The sequence below is a fragment of the Triticum urartu genome, chromosome 5 (genome assembly GCF_003073215.2).
Source record: "Triticum urartu cultivar G1812 chromosome 5, Tu2.1, whole genome shotgun sequence".
Classification (NCBI taxonomy): domain Eukaryota; kingdom Viridiplantae; phylum Streptophyta; class Magnoliopsida; order Poales; family Poaceae; genus Triticum; species Triticum urartu.
In genome coordinates, this window is record NC_053026.1 from 292,710,438 (window position 1) to 292,732,884 (window position 22,447).

At 45.0% G+C, this 22,447-nt stretch overlaps 1 protein-coding gene across 2 annotated transcripts; it reads right to left on the reverse strand.

Moving 5' to 3' along the window:
• Positions 1 to 618: 618 nt before the first annotated feature.
• On the reverse strand, positions 619 to 11,854 carry LOC125508647 (splicing factor 1-like). 2 transcript variants are annotated; one of them, XM_048673408.1, is made up of 8 exons: positions 11,709 to 11,854; positions 11,380 to 11,584; positions 9,386 to 9,633; positions 8,900 to 9,070; positions 8,622 to 8,778; positions 4,998 to 5,137; positions 4,853 to 4,888; positions 619 to 1,958 (listed from the first exon to the last, which is right to left on the reverse strand). In XM_048673408.1, the coding sequence occupies exons 2-8, from the start codon at positions 11,516 to 11,518 to the stop codon at positions 1,065 to 1,067; spliced, it is 1,785 nt and encodes a 594-aa protein (XP_048529365.1). In that variant the 5' UTR covers positions 11,519 to 11,584; positions 11,709 to 11,854; the 3' UTR covers positions 619 to 1,064. The 2 variants fall into 2 exon arrangements, with proteins under 2 accessions (XP_048529365.1, XP_048529366.1); XM_048673409.1 differs by having other exon boundaries at positions 11,380 to 11,608; positions 11,709 to 11,839.
• Positions 11,855 to 22,447: the final 10,593 nt, after the last annotated feature.

A 22,447-nucleotide genomic window follows, 5' to 3' on the forward strand; every position in this document is an offset into this window, starting at 1 on the left:
ACGACCGCCTCGCCTCTCGACAACGACGGCCGCACTGCCGCGGCACAACGACAACCATCCTCCCAGAGTCGCCGTCGTCGTCCCACGGCCGCTAGGAGGCTGCTGCTGCAGCAGCAGCCAAGCAGCGCCACGGCCACCAACTCCTTCGACGTCAATGGCGCCCGTCACGCGGCCGCGGCGGCTAACGCGAAGCCGAGCGTGGAGTTCAACGCCGGCGCGAAGCCGCTGCCGCCTGTGGGGAGATCAAATGCAAATCCCAGGAATAATTAGTTGGTTGATCATCAGCTAGCTAGCAGGCGAGCAGCCTCTTGGTTCCCTCTCTTAATTACCTAGCACTCACAGGAGTAGTAGTTGGAGACAATTTTTTGTCTATAGACTATTTTTTGTGTATAGATACTAACTAGATATGAGTTCTGCAGTTAATGAAACTGCTCTGATGGATTTCCTTGTCTCCAATTTTGTTGATTTAACCTCCCTTGAATTACCACTCTTATTCTAAATCAGCTTCACTTTTTGCCAATTTGAATTACTCTGAAGTCTGAATTGACAGCACATCCAGACCCTCACTCAGAAAGAACCGACCCAAGGAAAAACAGCAAACTTGCACAAGAAACAACATAATAAACGAAACACTATATTTGAATCAATAAATAAATGTAAACAAATGTTAGTCTAAATGATTTAAATTAAACAAACAACATGATCTATGAGACTAGGTCTATAACATGTGTTCCAAAGCCACTGGTAAGTTCTCACGTTGAGGAGCCCAATGTTCACAGCTCTTCAAGCAGCAACATTTGTTTGACTCAGGACTAATTAAGGAGCCACAGATCAACGAAGAAGAGTCTTAACCACTTCATATGATGAACCTCCTCAACCAAAACGGAAAAGTTACCGGTTATACATCACACAAACCACCGACCTATTCTACAAACCTTTCCGACTCATAAGCATTGATGATCCTGCTTGCCTGCAGACCTGCCAACTAACACTCTGGAATTATTGCTTAATATACAAAATTAGGCCGAAACTGACACCTTTTTAGCCTGACAGTTGCTATGTAATCATTGCCGCTGGACCGACGGTGATTGCTGCATCTGAACCGGAGGGAAGAAACCAATGCCTGGTGTTGGAAAGAAACCAGTTGATGTTGGGGATTGCTGCGGTGCCTGTGGAGATTGCTGCTGCTGCTGGGTCTGACTCTGATTCTGGGCTGGTGAAAGAGGAGGTGGAGGTGGCGGCCCACTTGGTCTTGGAAAACCTGGAGGTAGCATGTTCGGCAGTGGAGGTGGCATAGAGCTGGCCAGCATCCCAAAAGGTCCCATTCCGAACATTCCTCCACCATTTTGACTGAATTGCTGCAGAAGTGGCGGCAGCATAGGTGGCAGTGGAGGGGGAAGTGGTGCAAATGCGCCCAGTGCTTGATTTGCCTGCATCGATGACTGCATGCCTCCAAGAGAAGTAGGCGCTGCTCCATTCTGCTGTGCCTGCAGCAATTGCCCAAAGAAAGGGGGAGCACCCATATCACCGGTTTGCGTAGGATTCTCGATTCTAGGCCTCTTTGGTATCTGGAAGCCTGGAGGCCCTTCCGAGAGCTCTACGGAAGGCGGGCCGCCATTCATGGAAGCAGCTTGTTCTGCAGCAAGGGAGGCCAAAATGGAGGAGAGCACCTGCTCCGGAGATGCCAAAGATGCAAGTTTATCTGCCATAGCTGCTGCCGTTTTCTTGGGCTCATCATCTGCAGCACTGGCTGTGGCGGAAAGCGGGATTGCTGGATGTGGTGGTTGAAACTGGGGAGTTATTGGGCTTATTGCTGCATTCTGCATCATCGCAGCAGTCTGCTCTGACGGGATAGTGGTCATGAGCGTACTAGAACTAGACCATGCCCCATTAATGGCATGGGCACCACCAAATCGTTGTCTTAGTTGCACGGCATGTTCAGCCTCTGCTCGAGCAACCTGTGTCAAATAACTCTGATTAGCTGCAAATCACTTAAGTAATTTCTTAAATAATTCCTAAAACGGACACTACAGAGACAGACAAAAATAGTGCAAACTGAGATGGTAGATAGCAATGTTAAAGAAAGTTAATTGTAACCTCATACAAAAACTACAGTAACAAGTGACCAGAAATGGATACTAGATATGCAGAGAACCTACATGTTTGGGTTCTGAACATGTAAACATATCCCTCCCAAGAGAGCCCCCGAACTGTCTAATGCAAGCTGGTTAGCTTCACAACTCATAAGAACATGTAACCTGAAGCAGTCTAAGCGGGAGGTGACTTGCTGTATTGAAAAAGCCTGTTCGGGTTCTGAACATGTAAACATATCCCTCCCAAAAGAGCCCCCAAACTGTCTAATGCAAAGCTGGTTAGCTTCACAACTCATAAGAACATGTAACCCTAAGCAGTCTAAGCGGGAGGTGGCTTGCTGTAATGAAAAAGCCTCCCGGCAATGGGGGCTTGCAAGCCATAAGAGGCAGATTTGTGCTTGAAGTGGGAGGTTAAAACATGTAAGTCAACATTTACCCACTTCCCAATCAGACCATGGCTAGCTTACTAGCTTCCATTGCAAAGCAGAACCGTACAGCAGATTCAGTAGTTGTTACCTACCCTATTAGAGGGTCTCTACCAGATCCCTTAAAAGCTATATTTGAGGGGGGGAATTTTCGTTTACAGAATTTACCCCTAGCTAGCAGATCCCCTAAACGTATAACTCCTTATATAATTATAAGGAAACATCCCTTGAAAAGGCCACCCTCTGGACTATGTTTAGTCCAACGAGGGCAACTCTCAGGATAAACAGGGGATACACTCGGCTCCCGTCCGACCACACCGCCCCCACCGGAACCCGCACCGCCGGCTGTCCGCCGCCCCGATGACCGAGAAAATGGGACCCCTCCCCCTCCAGCGACCCTCGCTGACACCAGAATCCCGCCGACGGCGGAGAATTTGGCTCCGGCGCCGCCGCACTTATCGAACAGACAGAGGAGCCGCCGCGTCTGGTGTGCTTCGCCATCATGGGCTTCATCACGCGCAAGCTCCCACAAATCATGCTGCTCGCTGCACCAGCCTGCGCCGTGGCCACTGCTCTGAGGCCAATGCACGCCTCTTCGCCGCCGACAACAGCCTCCCCACAGACGCACGCCTGCACAGCTCCTACGAGGTGCTCCTCGACGACCCAGTCCCTGTCCAAGCCACTCGCGTGGGGCCGACGGTCAGCGTTCGAACACAACCGGTACCTCTAGGAGGCGGCGGGGCAGTCACGCCCCGGATCCATCGCACGGAAGGCCTTCTTTGAGCACTACGCCAGGAAGCGGAAGAGCGCCAATGTTGACGAGGATGTCGAGGACGACGAGGGGCGTGATGTTGAAGCGGAGGCTACGTACGGCGGCGTTGAGGCCTGGTCGGCAGACTCCTCGTGTATGACGGATGAGCCTGCAGAGAAGGAGCCCGCAGTGTAGATTCGGGATGCTCCGCATTGCGGCGCCATTGCAATGCGTCTCAAGAGCTGACAAACCGGATTGTGGCGCCATTGTCACACAAGCAGCATGAGCTGCAAGTTGCTGAAGCGACAAATGGGTTGCAGTTGGATACTGAATACATAGTGGCTGCTGTTCATACATTTGAGAAGCAAGCGTTGCAGGTGACTTCTCAAATGAGAATTTTGTTCATAATGTGCAGTTCAATGGTACTAAGGCCCCGTTCGGATCTCCTCCACGATCCAGCCAGCGAGAAGCCACCCGAACGGGACAGCTCCGAGAATCCCGCTTCTGGAGAACGAGGGACCCGCAGTGCAAATTTCTGGAGCAGCCGAAGCGCAGCTTCGCGTAAACGAGAAGGGGAAGTTGCTTTAAATTACGTTGGAATGCCGTTCCGAAGTGGCATCCGCAAAACATTTTCTTCTCCTCGTACAGTTTTCCTCTCGTGATGAGCCACCGAACTGGGCCTTGGGCTTGCTTTCTGGGCTGTCAGCCCATTCTGACCGAGAGAAGCTCCTCGGTGCTGCCGAACGCATCTTTCTCCCTTCGGAAGCTGGCGGCAGCTGGCTTCTCGGGAAGCTAGCTATTCCGTGAAGCTGGAGAAGATCCGAACTGGCTCTAAGTATTTCAGAGCATGTGAAGTATTTGCAGGAGAGTTCGATTGTCAATCAGGGTATACCAGATACTGTCAAGAAAAAGAGGCATCCGAGGGTATACTAGAGCTGTGTGTGCGTATGTAGTGTAGGCGTTTGATGAATTGTGTGAGCCAAATATAAATATGGGGGATTAAGTTTTAGGGGATCTGCTAGATGAATCAAACTTTAATCCCCTAAAAATTATAAGGAAATGGGATGCGTTTTGAACTTTTAGGATAGGGGATCTGCTAGAGATGCTCTTAGAGAGGGTTCTCCTTGCATACACAACTATGCCAGAGGATTCTCTTTGCATATACATGTGCTTCTTATATTGTTTTCTTTCTTTAACAATTATTACACCACTCAATACTTATCCAAAAATCTGCAAACTTCAACAGAATGTCAATGACACAGCAAAATTCTAGCTATGCCTGCATATCATGGGGCGCTTAACAAGCATCAAGTTTCTATAATGGTGCCCAAATCATCGCAAGATGGACAAATATGGCTGGCACAAGGCAAACAGGAACCATAATGAGGACGCTGATGAATCCAATAAAATGCACAACACAATCATGTATTTCCCTAGTGAACTTCCACTTCTAGTTGAGCAATAAGAGCAGAAGGCATCAGAAAAAAATAATGACCGCAGATGTGATCTCCCAGGCCAGATCAAGAGTTCATGACAGATGAAAAAGGATGATACCATGTAGTGGGTATGAGAATATTACTTACTTGCAACTGATTGCGAAGAAGCTCCGACTTTTTTTCCTATTACATACAAAAAAGAAAGAATATAAAGCTTTGTTTGCAAGCTAGATGGTATGCATAAACAATCAGGATAGAACATTTCAAAGATGATAAGAAAGGTTCTAAGGACCTCTTCACTAAGGGCTTCTTTTAGGTTACTGATCAGGGTTATCCTTGCCGCATCAACACTTTCAAGTTGCTCAATGCACTGCTTCAGGATTGCTTCCTGTTCTTGAAGGTTGGATATCAGCGACGACGCTTGCTGGATATCTACGGAAAAAATTACTCCAGCATTAGCACTACCTATTGGATACTTATACTCGAGTGATGAAGTGAAAACAAATTATGATGTCGCATTGTATTATACTCCCTCTGTAAAGAAATATAAGAGCGTTTATAGATCACTAAAGAGTGACCTAAACGCTCTTATATTTCTTTACGGAGGGAGTACTGTCAAAGCATCAGAATTTTTTTGAATCCAGTTTTTTCTTACTCTGGAGACCCAGAATTCTAGTGTAATTTCAAGTTCCAGATTATCAGAGGTGAATAGCTCAAGAACATGGCTAGGGGAATTACTAATACGAGTCTATTCTTGTACTCTATAAACCATGCAAAATATATGTGCTCCCTCCATTCCCAAATATAGGTCTTTTTAGATATTCCAATGCGGACTACATACGGAGCAAAATGAGTGAATCTACATTGTAAAATATGTATATATACATCCGTATGTAGTTCATATTGAAATCTCTAAAAAGACTTGTATTTAGGAACGGATGGAGTATATGGTTTTGATATTAGCATGCAAACTACAATTATGACAAAATGGACATCAAAGAGCCACTATTTCGATGCATAACATGAAAAGAACGTGGATGTTGTGTATTAAAGGAATACAAATACATTAACCATCATCATTTCTTTCATTTAACGTGCCCACGTGATCACGGCATTATGAACGATTCATCAACATACAAATCCTCTCCATTTCCATTATTTTTTCTCAAGAACACCCACCAAATCGTATGTAACGAAGTATGTGTTCCCCACTAACCTATTTCACTCGACATGCAAAAAACATCCACCTCAACATGCAATCATGCATGGAAAAGACCCACCTCAACATGCAACCATTCATGGCAAAAGACCCACCTCAGCATGCAATCATGCATGGAAAAGACCCACCTCAACACGCAACCATTCATGGCAAAAGACCCACCTCAGCATGCAACCATGCATGGGAAAAGACCAACCTCAACACGCAGCCATTCATGGCAAAAGATGCACCTCAACATGCAACCATGCATGGGAAAAGACCAACCTCAATACGCAGCCATTCATAGCAAAAGACGCACCTCAACATGCAACCATGCACGGGAAAACTATTATACTACATATATTCAATAAATATTTTACGCTATACAATAATCAAATATAAAAAAGGGCAGCCCGGTGCACATAGCTCCCGCTTGCGCAGGGGTCCGGGGAAGGGTCATGTTAGAGTACGTAATGGGCCTAATGGGCCCGTTAGTCTTAGGGTTAATTAGAGATAAGAGTCGCTTGCTTAGGGGTCAAGTAAGCCTTGCTTGGGAGTCAAGTAAACCTCTCTATATAAAAAGAGGAGATGTATCAATCTAATCAAGCAAGAATTAAGAAGGAAATCCCTTCCCTCTTGCCCGGCCGTGGGCAAAAAGGCCCCCGGCCGGCCCTCTCGCGCCCTCCTTCTAGCAGCGCCATAACAATTTGGTATCAGGTAGCTCAGTTCCGATCATGTCTTCGTCGCCTCCCACCCCGTCGCTTCCGCTGCCGACCGTCACCACCGCGCCGCTGGCCATCTACACCGCGCCGCTGCCCTCCCCGTCCGCGCCGCTGGTCGCATCCTCCGGCGCCGCCACCGCCCAGATTTCGGCGCCCTCCACCGCATCACCGTCCGCCGTCTACACCCCGGAGGAGATCACCGGGGTCCTCAACGACCTCGTCACAGCCGTCCAAGGGATCCGGCTGTACCTGGCCAGCCCCTACGGGCCGCCGCCGCCCCTGCCGCTGACCGCCACCGCCGGGCTGCCGGCCCTGCCGTGGTACTCGCCGCATCCAAGGGCCTCCGCGGCATTCGCTGGGACGCTACTGCCCCAGCTGCAGCTGTCGCCCACCGCCGCCCCGCAGTGGCCGGGGCCGGCTCCTGCCGCGCCTCCAGCGCCCATCGCCGCCCCTGCGCCGCCGTGGTTGCCGTGGCAGCCGCCGCACCAGGCGGCCTTCGCCGCGCTCGCCGGGCCACTGCAGCTGCCATCCATCGCCACCACCGCCCAGCCCTGGCTGCACTGGCAGCCGCCGCTCCTGCCGGCCTCCGCCGCAGCAGCCGCTGCCGCTGCCGCTGCCCGGTGCGCCACCGCCGCAGCCGCTGCAGCAGCCACCGCCGGTTAGCTCCGGCCCCGCATCGACCGTGCCGGCGGGAGTCCCGCTCCACCAAGTCCAGTCCCCGCCGTCGCCGTCACCGCTTCCGTCTTGGATCGCTACCCGCCACGTGTCGGCGGCGGTGAGGCTGCAGGCTACTGCGCGTCGGCGTGTGCGGGAGATGCGTGGTCTGCAGCTGCCGCTCCTCCAAGTTGCCCTTCGCTGCGCAAAGGACCTTGATCTCATCCGCTGCGCCGGGGATCTTGGGCATGCGGTTTCCCCCACGGGCAGCGGGCATGATGTTTTCCCCACGGGCAGCGACCTCCAAGTCTGCGACATTGGCAGTTGGGGGGGCGCACCCCTCCTCGTCATTCTCCATCGCAAGCCCCCCACTCTTCCCTGTGCGGTGCAGACCAACAGTCGTCCGGCAGGAAGAAGGCATGGTGTCACCGACAACAGCGCACCACGTAGCACCACTGCATTCCGTCACCGGGCGCCGCAAGGGCGCCTCTGCTGGTCACTCTTGCGACCACTTCCAGGTGGTCCTACACATGCACTCCTTTTGTCCAGATGGTGTCCATGGGATCCAGGTGGCTGTACACGTGCATGTCCGACGTGCGGATGGTGTCCACTTTTTGTTAAGGGGTCCAAAATAAAGCGTCCCAGTCCATTTCAGGTTGAGAATAATAAAACAAGCCGAGATGTAAAAGGCTTGTTTTTAGGTGTTAGGTTTGGGTTGCGTCGAGTCATGGTTATAAGTTGGTTAGGCTGCAGCTTGAGGACAAGCTGCATGTCCAGGTGGGGTGTAGTGTTAGAGTACGTAATGGGCCTAATGGGCCCGTTAGTCTTAGGGTTAATTAGAGATAAGAGTCGCTTACTTAGGGGTCAAGTAAGCCTTGCTTGGGAGTCAAGTAAACCTCTCTATATAAAAAGAGGAGATGTATCAATCTAATCAAGCAAGAATTAAGAAGGAAATCCCTTCCCTCTTGCCCGGCCGTGGGCAAAAAGGCCCCCGGCCGGCCCTCTCGCGCCCTCCTTCTAGCAGCGCCATAACAGGTCAAATAGATAGTCAAAAAACTCAAATACAACAAAACATATATATGTTCAGTTTTAGTTCTCATATTATTAATCCAAATATTCATGTTCCAATCTCATCGAAATATATTCAATTCCCGCAGCAGCGTGGGGTAGCATGTAGTAGCTTTAAATAGTGATGGAACTGGATGTAAAATAGTACTGTAACAATCATGACACAAGACACATCAAGATAACAAACGCAAGAAAAAAAAGCGAGTTAAACATTACACGATGGCAGGCAGTTGTCCCTAACATTTGGACTTAGTGAAGCAAGCAAAATCCTTACCATTAGTACAAGCCTCATCTACATCTTTATTCATCTTCTCCAAAACACCCACTGTAATCTTACATTTGTTTAAAGCTGTGTCTTCGTCAAAATATTGATCAAGTACAGATTGGTATGCGGTTATAATCTTTTCAGGCATCCCGCTAACAGTCAGTTTCTACAGTGAAAGACAAACAACAACAAGAGCTATCACTCCCAAATTCATCCCAATATACTGAATCAATAATAAGTACAAGAGGAACAAAAATGATGTCAGTGGAAAAGAATTGACACTTTACTTTTATTATTGGACTGGAATCCCTCTGAGAAGATTTCGAAACTGAAGAGGGCTTGGAGGTAGGATTTGAAGTAGTGCTGTTGCTATTTAATGCAGGAGGATTGTCACCAAGAATGTCCTTCAGACTTTCACTCCGTGTTCCAAAAACCTTCCGCTCGTCCCAAATCCCTATCTGCAGATACAGCCCAACAAAATTGAGAAGTTAATTCTTTTGGATCTTGGCCTTGCAATCACAATAATGAATTTATTTCTTAAATTCACCACAAAAGGTAATTTCACTCTTGTAGTGCGTGAATATCAGGATAATAGATGAATAGTCAAAATAAAATACAACAGCATGATATGCATCCTAATAGTTCACTAAACAACTAAGTTGATGGTAACTGTAGCATTATGATGGCACCGCCACGTTTTCAACCCCTCAGAATTCCTGGAAAAGTCTAGAGAACAAATGGACTTTCTTAACTATGAAATAGAAGCAACTTACTAATCTTGCCACTACTTTCTTTCCATCTTGTCCCCCATTTTCGTAGAAATCTTTCAGTAACCCAGGAAGAACCCTCCAGAACTCATTCACAAATTCTCCTCCCTTGCGTTTGCTGTTTTGCAGGATGTCATTTGACAGATACAGGAATGATACTTTCTTATCGGTTGTTGCATTATTAAACTGCCTCTGCCATGTATCAACAACCCTTCTGGCTCTCTTTCGATGAAATATGCACCAATTCGAAAGTGCTGCTTATGAATAAAGGAATACAATAGACAAGCTACGGCAGTATATATTGCATAGCATAGGATAAAGAAAAGCAACTAACTAAAGCTGACATTCGATACTCCAGAAAACTGGAATTTATCCATGTCATACGAAAATATAATCAGAGCACAGAATGTAAGTAAATCAAAGTTGAGTATACCATCATATAAGAAAGTGGGACACATACTCATACTTCCACATGTTAATACAGAATTCTTTGCCATATCTGTAACCTGGCCAACCACATGTTAATATCGCACTCTCAGTCATCCCGTTTGACTTTGATAATTAACGTTTTCGCATATTAAATACCTACTGGCAGAATTAGAAGGGTTGGAGACCACAAAAGGAGGGAGTACTATGCTTAAAAACTCGAGTCGTTTGCAAAGAAACACACCAAAGTTTGTATTTTGTAGCTTCACAAGACTTGATTAAATGTTTGAAATGATAAACAAAGAGTAACTTTTAAGTTTTTAAAATGATATAACATTAGCATATAGCATGTATAGCATGACGTGCCTTAGACTTATTTACAGAAGACACAAGCACAAAGATATGCAAACAATCATATGATCCACATTTTTGTCCATGGGAAAGCATTTGCATGATGAACGCTCTCTTCTTCCTCAAACTCCAAATATACCCTTTCCAATAAATTGTCTATTGTGATTGTGTAACCAATGATGGTGTAAGATACAGTTCAGCCAACTGATTAACTGGCTCAAAGTCAAGGGCATATGATCGACAACATTAAAAAAGTTGAGATATTTTGCCAATGCAACCTCAGTGGATCAGTGCAGAAAAATGTTACTGCAATCCTGGAGACATAATAGATACATACCATCAAAATAATTATGCCATAAAGATTGTTCAAGCAACTAACCAAGTGGAGTGGGGTAGGTCAACTGGCAACCAGAAGGAATAGTTTGATTTTTTGAACAACATTCTAACTCTAATCCCATGTTAGAGGAAGCGGGGACGTTAAAAGTTGTGCAAACTAATTTGCTAGCTAGGCAACGAGAACTCCAGGCAACCTAGAGAGGGCTACTGCACTGCAATTTAGACTCCTAACAGTTCCTGCCATCACATGTCATTTCTTGTAGAGACCATCATTCAAAGTCAACAGTGCTAAACATCTTTATCCCAGGATTTAAAATAGAAGGAAAGCGAGCATTGACAGCACAAACACAAGTACTCAACAAACCAAAATTACCGCACAAATTTTCCTTCAGACAAAAAAGTACGACACGTACTTGATACGCCCCGATACTGATTGAATATCCGAAACATGTACTCAGGCTCATTTATATACATTTCAAATACGACAGATAGAACTAAGTTTCTCATATAAGAAGCCTGGGAGATCAAAATAATAATCCAGGAGCTACAGAGATATTAGTCAGTTTACAACTACACCCATATGCATTCTTATGAGTTGTACTCGTGCTTTCCGTCAAAAAAAAAAAAGTTGTACTCGTGCACACCAATAAACAATACTAAGCATTTATGGAGAAAAGAAGACCGTTCAAATTAACCAATCAAATGGCGCAGGCATGGAACACCACGGGATCTTGTAGGACAGTTTTTTGTCCTCTTCCACCTTGCAGTTTAGGGTTCTATTCACCATAATACTAAAACAAGCAAGACTGCAACAAGGAGAAACCACAAGCTATGCTGCTGAATTTGCGAGCGTGCGATAAGGACGTCTGAATAAATAAAAAGGATACTCTGGATGCTCGCCGCTGAGCTGCTGAGCTTATTGAGCTTCTCGGATAGCCTCTCCTCGGTGAACGAGCCGCCGCCGCCGCCGCCGCCGCCGCCTGTGGCGGTTGGTTCCGCCTTTGCATCTGCCTTCGCGGCCGCCATCAGGAAGGCTCCGCCTAAGTCCGCTCCTTCGCGGACCCGCTAAAACCCTAGAGAAATATGTACTCCCTGCGCGAGCAAGATCGAATCAATCTTGGCGCAGAAAAATCGCGAGGAGAAGATATCAGGAATCCCGGAGAGTTCCGGTTAAAGGCTGGAGCTTATCAGAGAATATGGGTAGAGAGGTGCTAACCACGGTTGCGAGCTCCCGAGCTTGAATTTGCCGCCGAAGGGGGGGGGGGGGGGGGGGGGGGGGGGGGGGAAGGGGGCCTGGGAAGGCGAGGGAGGGAGGGTTTGTTCTGGTTTTGGGGTGGTTTCTCTCTGGTCTGTATTCCCTCTTCGGGCTAGTTTTGCTGCCTAAGAATTCAAGATTGGGGTTTTATTAAGTTGAAATACAAATAATAATTGTAAAAGAAATCAAATAGAAAGCTAAAATACAAAAAATGATATAATAATATATCGAAGAAACGGAAGACCACGTGAAGCACGGAAACGCGTCCGAAACAAGTTACCATTTCTACTCTTAAAGCCGTATACGCATGTCTGTGAGCTGTAAAGCGGGTGATAAGATAGAACTCGTGAATAATGAACGGAAACGCGTCCAAGACACGTTACCATTTCTACTCTTAGAACCGTCAATACATATTTGTGAGTTGTAAAGCGGATGATAAAATAGAACTCGTGAATGGTAGACGAAGACGCGTCCAAGACAAGTTACCATCTCTACTCTTAAACACGTATGTGCGTGTGTTATGAGCTGTAAAGCAGGTGATAAGATAAAATTCGTAAACAATAAAGATAAGTATAGGAACCATATACTCGTATGTGACCGCACTACTCGTGGCCGTAGAAAGTTATTATTGAAGATATTATATTAGAAACACAATGATATATACAATGTACACTAAATTGAGGAGCAATAAAACAATGTTATAATCTAATCTCTATGGATTTAAGTTATTGATAATTTCAAATATGAGAAACCTTAAATGTGTGATTTTGATAATCTTAAAGATTCAAGTTGTCGATGATTTTATCCTTAACCAAGATTCATATGACCCCAGCGGAAAAAATGAGTCATTTGCTTTTGATAATTTTAAAGATAACTCACCCGATAAAGATGATTAAGAATGTGAAATCTTAACACACCATTATTATTTGTATTTTAGCTTTCTGCGTTGCTGCAGCGTTGATGACATACGAACCTAAATTTAAAATACACATGACTTATTACATCTGATTATGTATAATAAAATATTATTGAATATAAGTAGAATAAAATGAAAAATATTTTCTTATCCATCATTGAATGTTGTAGCGTGGTTTTTGCATGCATGATTGCATGTTGCGGTGGGCCTTAGCCTGGCCTGGTTGCATGCTGAGATAAATACGTTACTGGGAGACTCCCTTAGATATAGAGAATTTGCCTAAGATGCACAACACGGATAATTACGTGAATAATTATGTGATGGCATACATGCATGCATGTTTTTGTGAGGTGGGAGAGTGCATGTTGTAATAAGAATTAAAGTTAGTAGATATGGTGCATGGCTGAAAACACTGCTAGCGGATGCTAACATGGCGCGCTTGATGAGGTGGAAGGATGCATGTTAAAAGAATTGCTTGTGTTGGGGATGAACTTTTTAAAAACTAGATGATGCCTCGTGAGTTGCGGCGGGAACCTTGATAAAACATATGCATAGATAAAACCTATGAAATATATGATAAAATATACGTTCGGACCCATTTTGCTATATTCGCTCCAAGTGTCCAATGTATATGTATATACCGTCTATGACCACACAAATATTAAATATTAGTGAAACATTGTGCATGATTATTGACATGGCATGGCTACATGGGTAGATTAGTGCATAAACGGTAAATTATGACCATATGCATGACTTGATGATGTGGCATAGTTGTATGAAGAGGAAAAATAGGTAGCTCGTGCAACTATTTAATAATAGAGGATAAGCAAACAATATGATAAAAACAGAATCCATGAAAAACAGAAGACTGCGTAAAGATCTAATTTTTTTATCATGCTTCTGTAAGTCTAAAAATCTGAAAATTTTAGACAACATAGACAATTTGCATAGCAGTATTGTCTAAAAAATTCAGCAATTAATCACGTTCCACTACATAATGGAAAATTCATATACTGGATGCAAAAGTTTCTATTTTTACACATAACCAAATAAATAAGCATCCAAATCACCCTAAAGGCTTTACTTGTCACAAAAATTAAAAGAGAAGATATAAACATAATTACTACGGTAGCAATAATCATGTAGACACACTAAAACAAAATGATAACTATTGGTTGTCTCTTAACAAGCTCTTTCTTTATAGCCATTAAGATAGGCTGGAATTTTAATGATGCTCGCATAAATGATAAGAATTGTAGCACAAAGAAAACATCGTATAGCTTGTAACTAACACATTTAAGTTTAACCACTCCCTGTGCATGGGCATTTCATATTTAAACAAATTATCAAAATAAGCAATATTTAGCATATGCAAACAAGGATATGCAACGAAGAAAGGCGAAACAGTAACAATTTGAACATCAAGAGAGGCAATTGAGTAACGTGAAAGTTTTTATAACCATATTTGCCTCTCTCATGATAGTTACATGTAGGATCATAATTAAACTCAACAATATAGCTATCTGATGACCCACAAGTATAGAGGATAAATCATAGTCCTTTCGATAAGTAAGAGTGTCGAACTCAACGAGGAGCAGAAGGAAAATGACAAGCGGTTTTCAACAAGGTATTTTCTGCAAGCACTGAAATTATCGGTAAAGTAGTTTGATAGCAAGGTAATTTGTAACAAGCAATAAATAGTAACGGTTACAAAGGTGCAACAAGGTAGTCCAATCCTCTTTGTAGCAAAGGACAGGCCGGAATGATCCCTTATAATAACCAAAGCGCTCTTGAGGACACACGATAATTTCATCTAGTCACTTTCATCATGTTTGTTTGATTCACGTTCTTTACTTTGATAATTTGATATGTGGGTGGACCGGTGCTTGGGTGTTGTTCTTACTAAAACAAGTCTCACACTTATGATTAACCCCTCTTGCAAGCATCCGCAACTACAAAAGAAGAATTAAGATAAATCTAATCATAGCATGAAACATATGGATCCAAATCAGCCCTTTACGGAATAGTGCATAAACTAGGGTTTAAGCTTCTGTCACTCTAGCAACTTGTCATCTAATTGCTACTCCACAATGCCTTCCCTTAGGCCCAAAGTGAAGAAAATATGCCCTAGATGCAATAATAAAGTTGTTATTTATATTTCCTTATATCATGATAAATGATTATTATTGGCGGGGAACGTAGCAGAAATTCAAAAAAATTCCTACGTGTCACCAAGATCTATCTATGAAGAAACCAGCAACGAGGGGAAGGAGAGTGCATCTACATACCCTTGTAGATCGCTACGTGGAAGCGTTCAAGAGAACGGGGTTGATGGAGTCGTACTCGTCGTGATCCAAATCACCGATGATCCTAGTGTCGAACGGACGGGACCTCCGTGTTCAACACACGTACAACCCGGTGACGTCTCCCATGCCTTGATCCAGCAAGGAGAGAGGGAGAGGTTGAGGAAGACTCCATCCAGCAGCAGCACAACGGCATGATGGTGGTGGAGGAGCGTGGTACTCCAGCAGGGCTTTGCCAAGCATCACAAGAGACGAGGAGGGAGAGGGGTAGGGCTGCGCCAAGAAGGAGAGGAACTCATGTGTATTGGGCAGCCCAAACCTCAAGTATATATAGGGAGAGGGGAGGGGCTGCGCCCCCACCTAGGTTTCCACCCCTAGGGGTGGCGGCCAGCCTAGATCCCATCTAGGGGAGACGGCCAAGGGGGGAGAGAGGGGGGCGCACCACTAGGTGGGCCTTAGGCCCATCTGAGCCTAGGGTTTGCCCCCTTCCACTCTCCCTTGAGCCTTGGGCCTTGGTGGGGGGGCGCACCGGCCCACCTGGGGCTGGTCCCCTCCCACACTTGGCCCATGCAGCCCTCCGGGGCCGGTGGCCCCACTTGGTGGACCCCCGGGACCCTCCCGGTGGTCCCGGTACGTTACCGATAAACCCCGAAACTTTTCCGGCGACCAAAACAAGACTTCCCATATATTAATCTTTACCTTCGGACCATTCCAGAACTCCTCGCGACGTCCGGGATCTCATCCGGGACTCCGAACAACATTCGGTAACCACGTATATCTATTCCCTATAACCCTAGCGTCATCGAACCTTAAGTGTGTAGACCCTACGGGTTCGGGAACCATGCAGACATGACCGAGACGTTCTCCGGTCAATAACCAACAGCGGGATCTGGATACCCATGTTGGTTCCCACATGTTCCACGATGATCTCATCGGATGAACCACGATGTCGAGGATTCGATCAATCCCGTATACAATTCCCTTTGTCTAGCGGTACGATACTTGCCTGAGATTCGATCGTCGGTATCCCGATACCTTGTTCAATCTCGTTACCGGCAAGTCTCTTTACTCGTTCCGTAACACATCATCCCGTGATCAACTCCTTGATCACATTGTGCACATTATGATGATGTCCTACCGAGTGGGCCCAGAGATACCTCTCCGTTTACACGGAGTGACAAATCCCAGTCTCGATTCGTGCCAACCCAACAGACACTTTCGGAGATACCTGTAGTGTACCTTTATAGCCACCCAGTTACGTTGTGACGTTTGGCACACCCAAAGTATTCCTATGGTATCCGGGAGTTGCACAATCTCATGGTCTAAGGAAATGATACTTGACATTAGAAAAGCTTTAGCATGCGAACTACACGATCTTGTGCTATGCTTAGGATTGGGTCTTGTCCATCACATCATTCTCCTAATGATGTGATCCCGTCATCAACGACATCCAATGTCCATGGTCAGGAAACCGTAACCATCTATTTATCAACGAGCCAGTCAACTAGAGGCTTACTAGGGGCATGGTGTTGTCTATGTATCCACACATGTATCTGAGTTTCCTATCAATACAATTCTAGCATGGATAATAAACGATTATCATGAACAAGGAAATATAATAATAATCAATTTATTATTGCCTCTAGGGCATATTTCCAATAGTCTCCCACTTGCACTAGAGTCAATAATCTAGTTCACATCGCCATGTGATTAACACTCATAGGTCACATCGCCATGTGACCAACATCCAAAGAGTTTACTAGTGTCACTAAACTAGTTCACATCATCATGTGATTAAGACTCAATGAGTTCTGGGTTTGATCATGTTTTGCTTGTGAGAGAGGTTTTAGTCAACGGGTCCGCAACATTCAGATCCGCATGTACTTCGCAAATCTAGGTCATATTATAAATGTTGCTTCCACGCTCCACTTGGAGCTATTCCAAATGGTTGCTCCACTATACGTATCCGATTTGCTACTCAGAGTCATTCGGATAGGTGTTAAAGCCTGCATCGATGTAACCCTTTACGTCGAACTCTTTATCACCTCCATAACCGAGAAACATGTCCTTATTACTCCAAGGACAATTTTGACCGCTATCTAGTGATCCACTCCTGGATCACCTTTGTACCCTCTTGCCAGACATGTGGCAAGGCACACATCAGGTGCGGTACTCAGCATGGCATACCGTATAGAGCCTATGACAAAAGCATAGGGGACGACATTCGTCCTTTCTTTTTCTTCTGCCGTGGTCGAGCTTTAAGTCTTAACTTCATACCTTACAACTCAGGCAAGAACTCCTTCTTTGACCGATCCATCTTGAACACCTTCAAGATCATGTCAAGGTATGTGCTCATTTGAAAGTACCATTAACCATTTTGATCTATCCTTATAGATCTTGATGCTCAATGTTCAAGTAGCTTAATCCAGGCTTTCCATTGAAAAACACTTTCCAAATAACCCTATATGCTTTCCAGAAATTCTACGTCATTTCTGATCAACAATATGTCAACAACATATATTCATCAGAAATTCTATAGTGCTCCCACTCACTTCTTTGGAAATACAAGTTTCTCATAAACTTTGTATACACCCAAAATCTTTGATCATCTCATCAAAGCATACATTCAAACTCCGAGATGCTTACTCCAGTCCTTAGAAGGATTGCTGGAGCTTTGCATACTTATTAGTATCTTTCAGGATTGACAAAACCTTTCGGTTGTATCACATACAACCTTTCCTCAAGAAAATCATCGAGGAAACAATGTTTTGACATCCTATCTGCAAGATTTCATAAATAATGCAGTAATCGCTAATATAATGCCAACAGACTCTTAGCATCGCTACGAGTGAGAAAGTCTCATCATAGTCAACTCCTTGAACTTGTCGGAAAAAATCTTAACGACAAGTCGAGCTTTCTTAATGGTGATACTTACCATCATTGTCCGTCTTCCTTTTAAAATCCATCTGTACTCAACAGCCTTACGACCATCGAGCCGTTCTGCCAAAGTCTACACTTTGTTTTCATACATGGATCCTCTCTTGGATTTTATGGCCTCGAGCCATTTATCGGAATCCGGGCCCACCATCGCTTCTCCATAGCTCGTAGGTTCATTGTTGTCTAGCAACATGACTTCCAAGACAGGATTACGTACCACTCTGAAGTAGTACGCATCCTTGTCATCCCACGAGGTTTGTTAGTGACTTGATCTGAAGTTTCATGATCACTATCATAAGCTTCCACTTCAATTGGTGTAGGTGCCACAGGAACAACTTCATGTGCCCTGCCACACACTAGTTGAAGAGACGGTTCAATAACCTCATCAAGTCTCCACCATCCTCCCACTCAATTCTTTCGAGAGAAACTTTTCCTCGAGAAAGGACCCGATTCTAGAAACAATCCCTTATTGCTTTCGGATCTGAGACAGGAGGTATACCCAACTATTTTGGGTGTCCTATGAAGATGCATTTATCCGCTTTGGGTTCGAGCTTATCAGCCTGAAACTTTTTCACATAAGCGTCGCAGCCCCAAACTTTTAAGAAATGACAGCTTAGGTTTTTCTAAACCATAGTTCATACGGTGTCATCTCATCGGAATTACGTGATGCCCTATTTAAAGTGAATGTGGTTGTCTCTAATGCCTAACCCATAAACTATTGTGGTAATTCGATAAGAGACATCATGGTATGCATCATATCCAATAGGGTGCAGTTATGATGTTCGGACACACCATCACACTATGGTGTTCCAGGCTGTATTAGTTGTGAAAAAATTTCCACAATGTCTTAATTATGTGCCAAACTCGTAATTCAGATATTCATCTCTATGATCATATCATAGACATTTTATCCTCTTGTCATGACGATCTCTCATCTTCACCCTGAAATTACTTGAACCTTTCAATAATTCAGACTCGTGATTCATCAAGTAAATATACTCAACATCTACTCAAATCATCTGTGAAGTAAGAACATAATGATATCCACTACACGCCTCAGCACTCATTGGACTGCACACATCAAAATGTATTACTTCCAACAAGTTCCATTTTACTGAAAACGAGGCTTTCAGTCATCTTGCCCATGTGGTATGATTTGCATGTCTCAAGTGATTCAAAAATCAAGTGAGTCCAAACGGTCCATTTGCATGGAGTTTCTTCATGCATATACACCAATAGACATGGTTCGCATGTCTCAAACTTTTCAAAAACGAGTGAGCCCAAAGATCCATCAACATGGAGCTTCTTCATGCGTTTTATACCAATATGACTTACGTGGCAGTGCCACAAGTAGGTGGTACTATCATTACTATCTTATATCTTTTGGCATGAACATGTGTATCACTACGATCGAGATTCAATAAACCATTCATTTTAGGTGCAAGACCATTGAAGGTATTATTCAAATAAACAGAGTAACCATTATTCTCCTTAAATGAATAACCGTATTGCGATAGACATAATCCAATCATGTCTGTGCTCAATGCAAACACCAATCTTGATGGTAGAGGGAGCGTACGATATTTGATCAACCTTGGAAATACTTCCAACACATATCGTCATCTCACCTTTTAGCCAGTCTCCGTTTATTCCGTAGCTTTTATTTCGAGTTACTAACACTTAGTAACCAAACCGGTATCTAATACCCTGGTGCTACTAGGAGTACTAGTAAAGTACACATTAACACAATGTATATCCAATATACTTCTACCGACCTTGCCAGCCTTCTCATCTACCAAGTATCTAGGGTAATTCTGCTCCAGTGGTTGTTCCCCTTATTACATAAGCACTTAGTCTCGGGTTTGGGTTCAACTTTGGGTTTCTTCATTAGAACAGCAGCTGATTTGCCGTTTCATGAAGTATCCCTTCTTGCCCTTGCCCTTCTTGAAACTAGTGGTTTCACCAACCATCAACAATTGATGCTCCTTCTTGATTTCTACTTTTGTGGTGTCAAACATCGCGAATATCTCAAGGATCATCATATATGTCCCTGATATATTATAGTTCATCACGAAGCTCTAGCAGCTTGGTGGTAATGACTTCGGAGAACCATCACTATTTCATCTGGAAGATCAACTCCCACTTGATTCAAGTGATTGTTGTACTCAGACAATCTGAGCACAAGTTCAACAATTGAGCTTTTCTCCCTTAGTTTGTGGGCTAAGAAAATCGTCGGAGGTCTTATACCTCTTGACGTGGGCACGAGCCTGAAATCCCAATTTCAGCCCTCGAAACATCTCATATGTTTCACGACGTTTCAAAACGTCTTCGATGCCTCAACTCTAAGCCGTTTAACTGAACTATCACGTAGTTATCAAAATGTGTATGTCAGATGTTCGCAACATCCACAGACAACGTTCGAGGTTCAGCACACTGAGCGGTGCATTAAGGACATAAGCCTTCTATGAAGCAATGAGGACAATCCTCAGTTTACGGACCTAGTCCGCATAATTGCTACTATCAACTTTCAATTAAATTTTCTCTAGGAACATATCTAAACAGTAGAACTAAAGCGCGAACCACGACATAATTTGCGAAGACCTTTTGGCTATGTTCAGGATAATTAAGTTCATCTTATGAACTCCCACTCAGATAGGCATCCCTCTAGTCATCTAAGTGATTACATGATCCGAGTCAACTAGGCCGTGTCCGATCATCACGTGAGACGGACTAGTCATCATCGGTGAACATCTTCATGTTGATCGTATCTATCATACGACTCATGCTCGACCTTTCGGTCTCTTGTGTTCCGAGGCCATGTCTGTACATGCTAGGCTCGTCAAGTCAACCTAAGTGTTTCGCGTGTGTAAATCTGTCTTACACCCGTTGTATGTGAACGTTAGAATCTATCACACCCGACCATCACGTGGTGCTTCGAAACAACGAACTTTCACAACGGTGCACAGTTAGGGGGAACACTTTCTTGAAATTATTATGAGGGATCATCTTATTTACTACCGTCGTTCTAAGTAAACAAGATGCAAAAACATGATAAACATCACATGCAATCAAATAATAGTGACATGATATGGCCAATATCATATAGCTCCTTTGATCTCCATCTTGGGGCTCCATGATCATCTTGTCACCGGCATGACACCATGATCTCCATCATCGTGTCTCCATGAAGTTGCTCGCCAACTATTACTTCTACTACTATGGCTACCGGTTAGCAATAAAGTAAAGTAATTACATGGCGTTGTTCAATGACACGCAGGTCATACAATAAATAAAGACAACTCCTATGGCTCCTGCCGGTTGTCATACTCATCGACATGCAAGTCATGATTCCTATTACAAGAACATGATCAATCTCATACATCACATATATCATTCATCACATCCTTTTGGCCATATCACATCACATGGCATACCCTGCAAAAACAAGTTAGACGTCCTCTAATTGTTGTTTGCATGTTTTACGTGGCTGCTATGGGTTTCTAGCAAGAACGTTTCTTACCTATGCAAAACCACAACGTGATATGCCAATTGCTATTTACCCTTCATAAGGACCCTTTTCATCGACCCCGTTCCGACTAAAGTGGGAGAGACAGACACCCGCTAGCCACCTTATGCAACTAGTGCATGTCAGTCGGTGGAACCAGTCTCACGTAAGAGTACGTGTAAGGTCGGTCCGGGCCGCTTCATCCCACAATACCGTCGAAACAAGATTGGACTAGTAACGGTAAGCATATTGAACAAAATCAACGCCCACAACTACTTTGTGTTCTACTCGTGCATAGAATCTACGCAATAGACCTAGCTCATGATGCCACTGTTGGGGAACGTAGTAGATGGGGAACGTAGTAGAAATTCAAAATTTTCCTACGTGTCACCAAGATCTATCTATGGAACCAGCAACGAGGGAAGGAGTGGATCTACATACCCTTGTAGATCGCTACGCGAAGCGTTCAAGAGAACGGGGTTGATGGAGTCGTACTCGTCGTGATCCAAATCGCCGGATGATCCTAGCGCCGAACGGACGGCACCTCCGCGTTCAACACACGTACAGCCCGGTGACGTCTCCCATGCCTTGATCCAGCAAGGAGAGAGGGAGAGGTTGAGGAAGACTCCATCCAGCAGCAGCACAACGGCGTGGTGGTGGAGGAGCGTGGTGACTCCAGCAGGGCTTCGCCAAGCACCGCAAGAGACGAGGAGGGAGAGGGGTAGGGCTGCGCCAAGAAGGAGAGGAACTCATGTGTGTTGGGCAGCCCAAACCTCAAGTATATATAGGGGGAGGGGAGGGGCTGCGCCCCCAACTAGGTTTCCACCCCTAGGGGTGGCGGCCAGCCTAGATCCCATCTAAGGGGGGCGGCCAAGGGGGGAGAGAGGGGGCGCACCAGGGGTGGGCCTTAGGGCCCATCTGCCCTAGGGTTTGCCCCCTTCCCTCTCCCTTGCGCCTTGGGCCTTGGTGGGCGCACCAGCCCACCTGGGGCTGGTCCCCTCCCACACTTGGCCCATGCAGCCCTCCGGGGCTTGGT

Excerpts from the sequence above, each read along its gene's own strand:
- LOC125508647 (XM_048673408.1), bottom strand. The coding sequence starts at position 11,518 with ATGGCGGCCGCGAAGGCAGATGCAAAGGCGGAACCAACCGCCACAGGC. Across the intron at positions 9,071-9,385 it reads AGAAAGTAGTGGCAAGATTA|ATAGGGATTTGGGACGAGCG; the intron begins GTAAGTTGCTTC and ends CTGTATCTGCAG. Across the intron at positions 4,889-4,997 it reads AAGAAGCCCTTAGTGAAGAG|GAAAAAAAGTCGGAGCTTCT; the intron begins GTCCTTAGAACC and ends TGTATGTAATAG.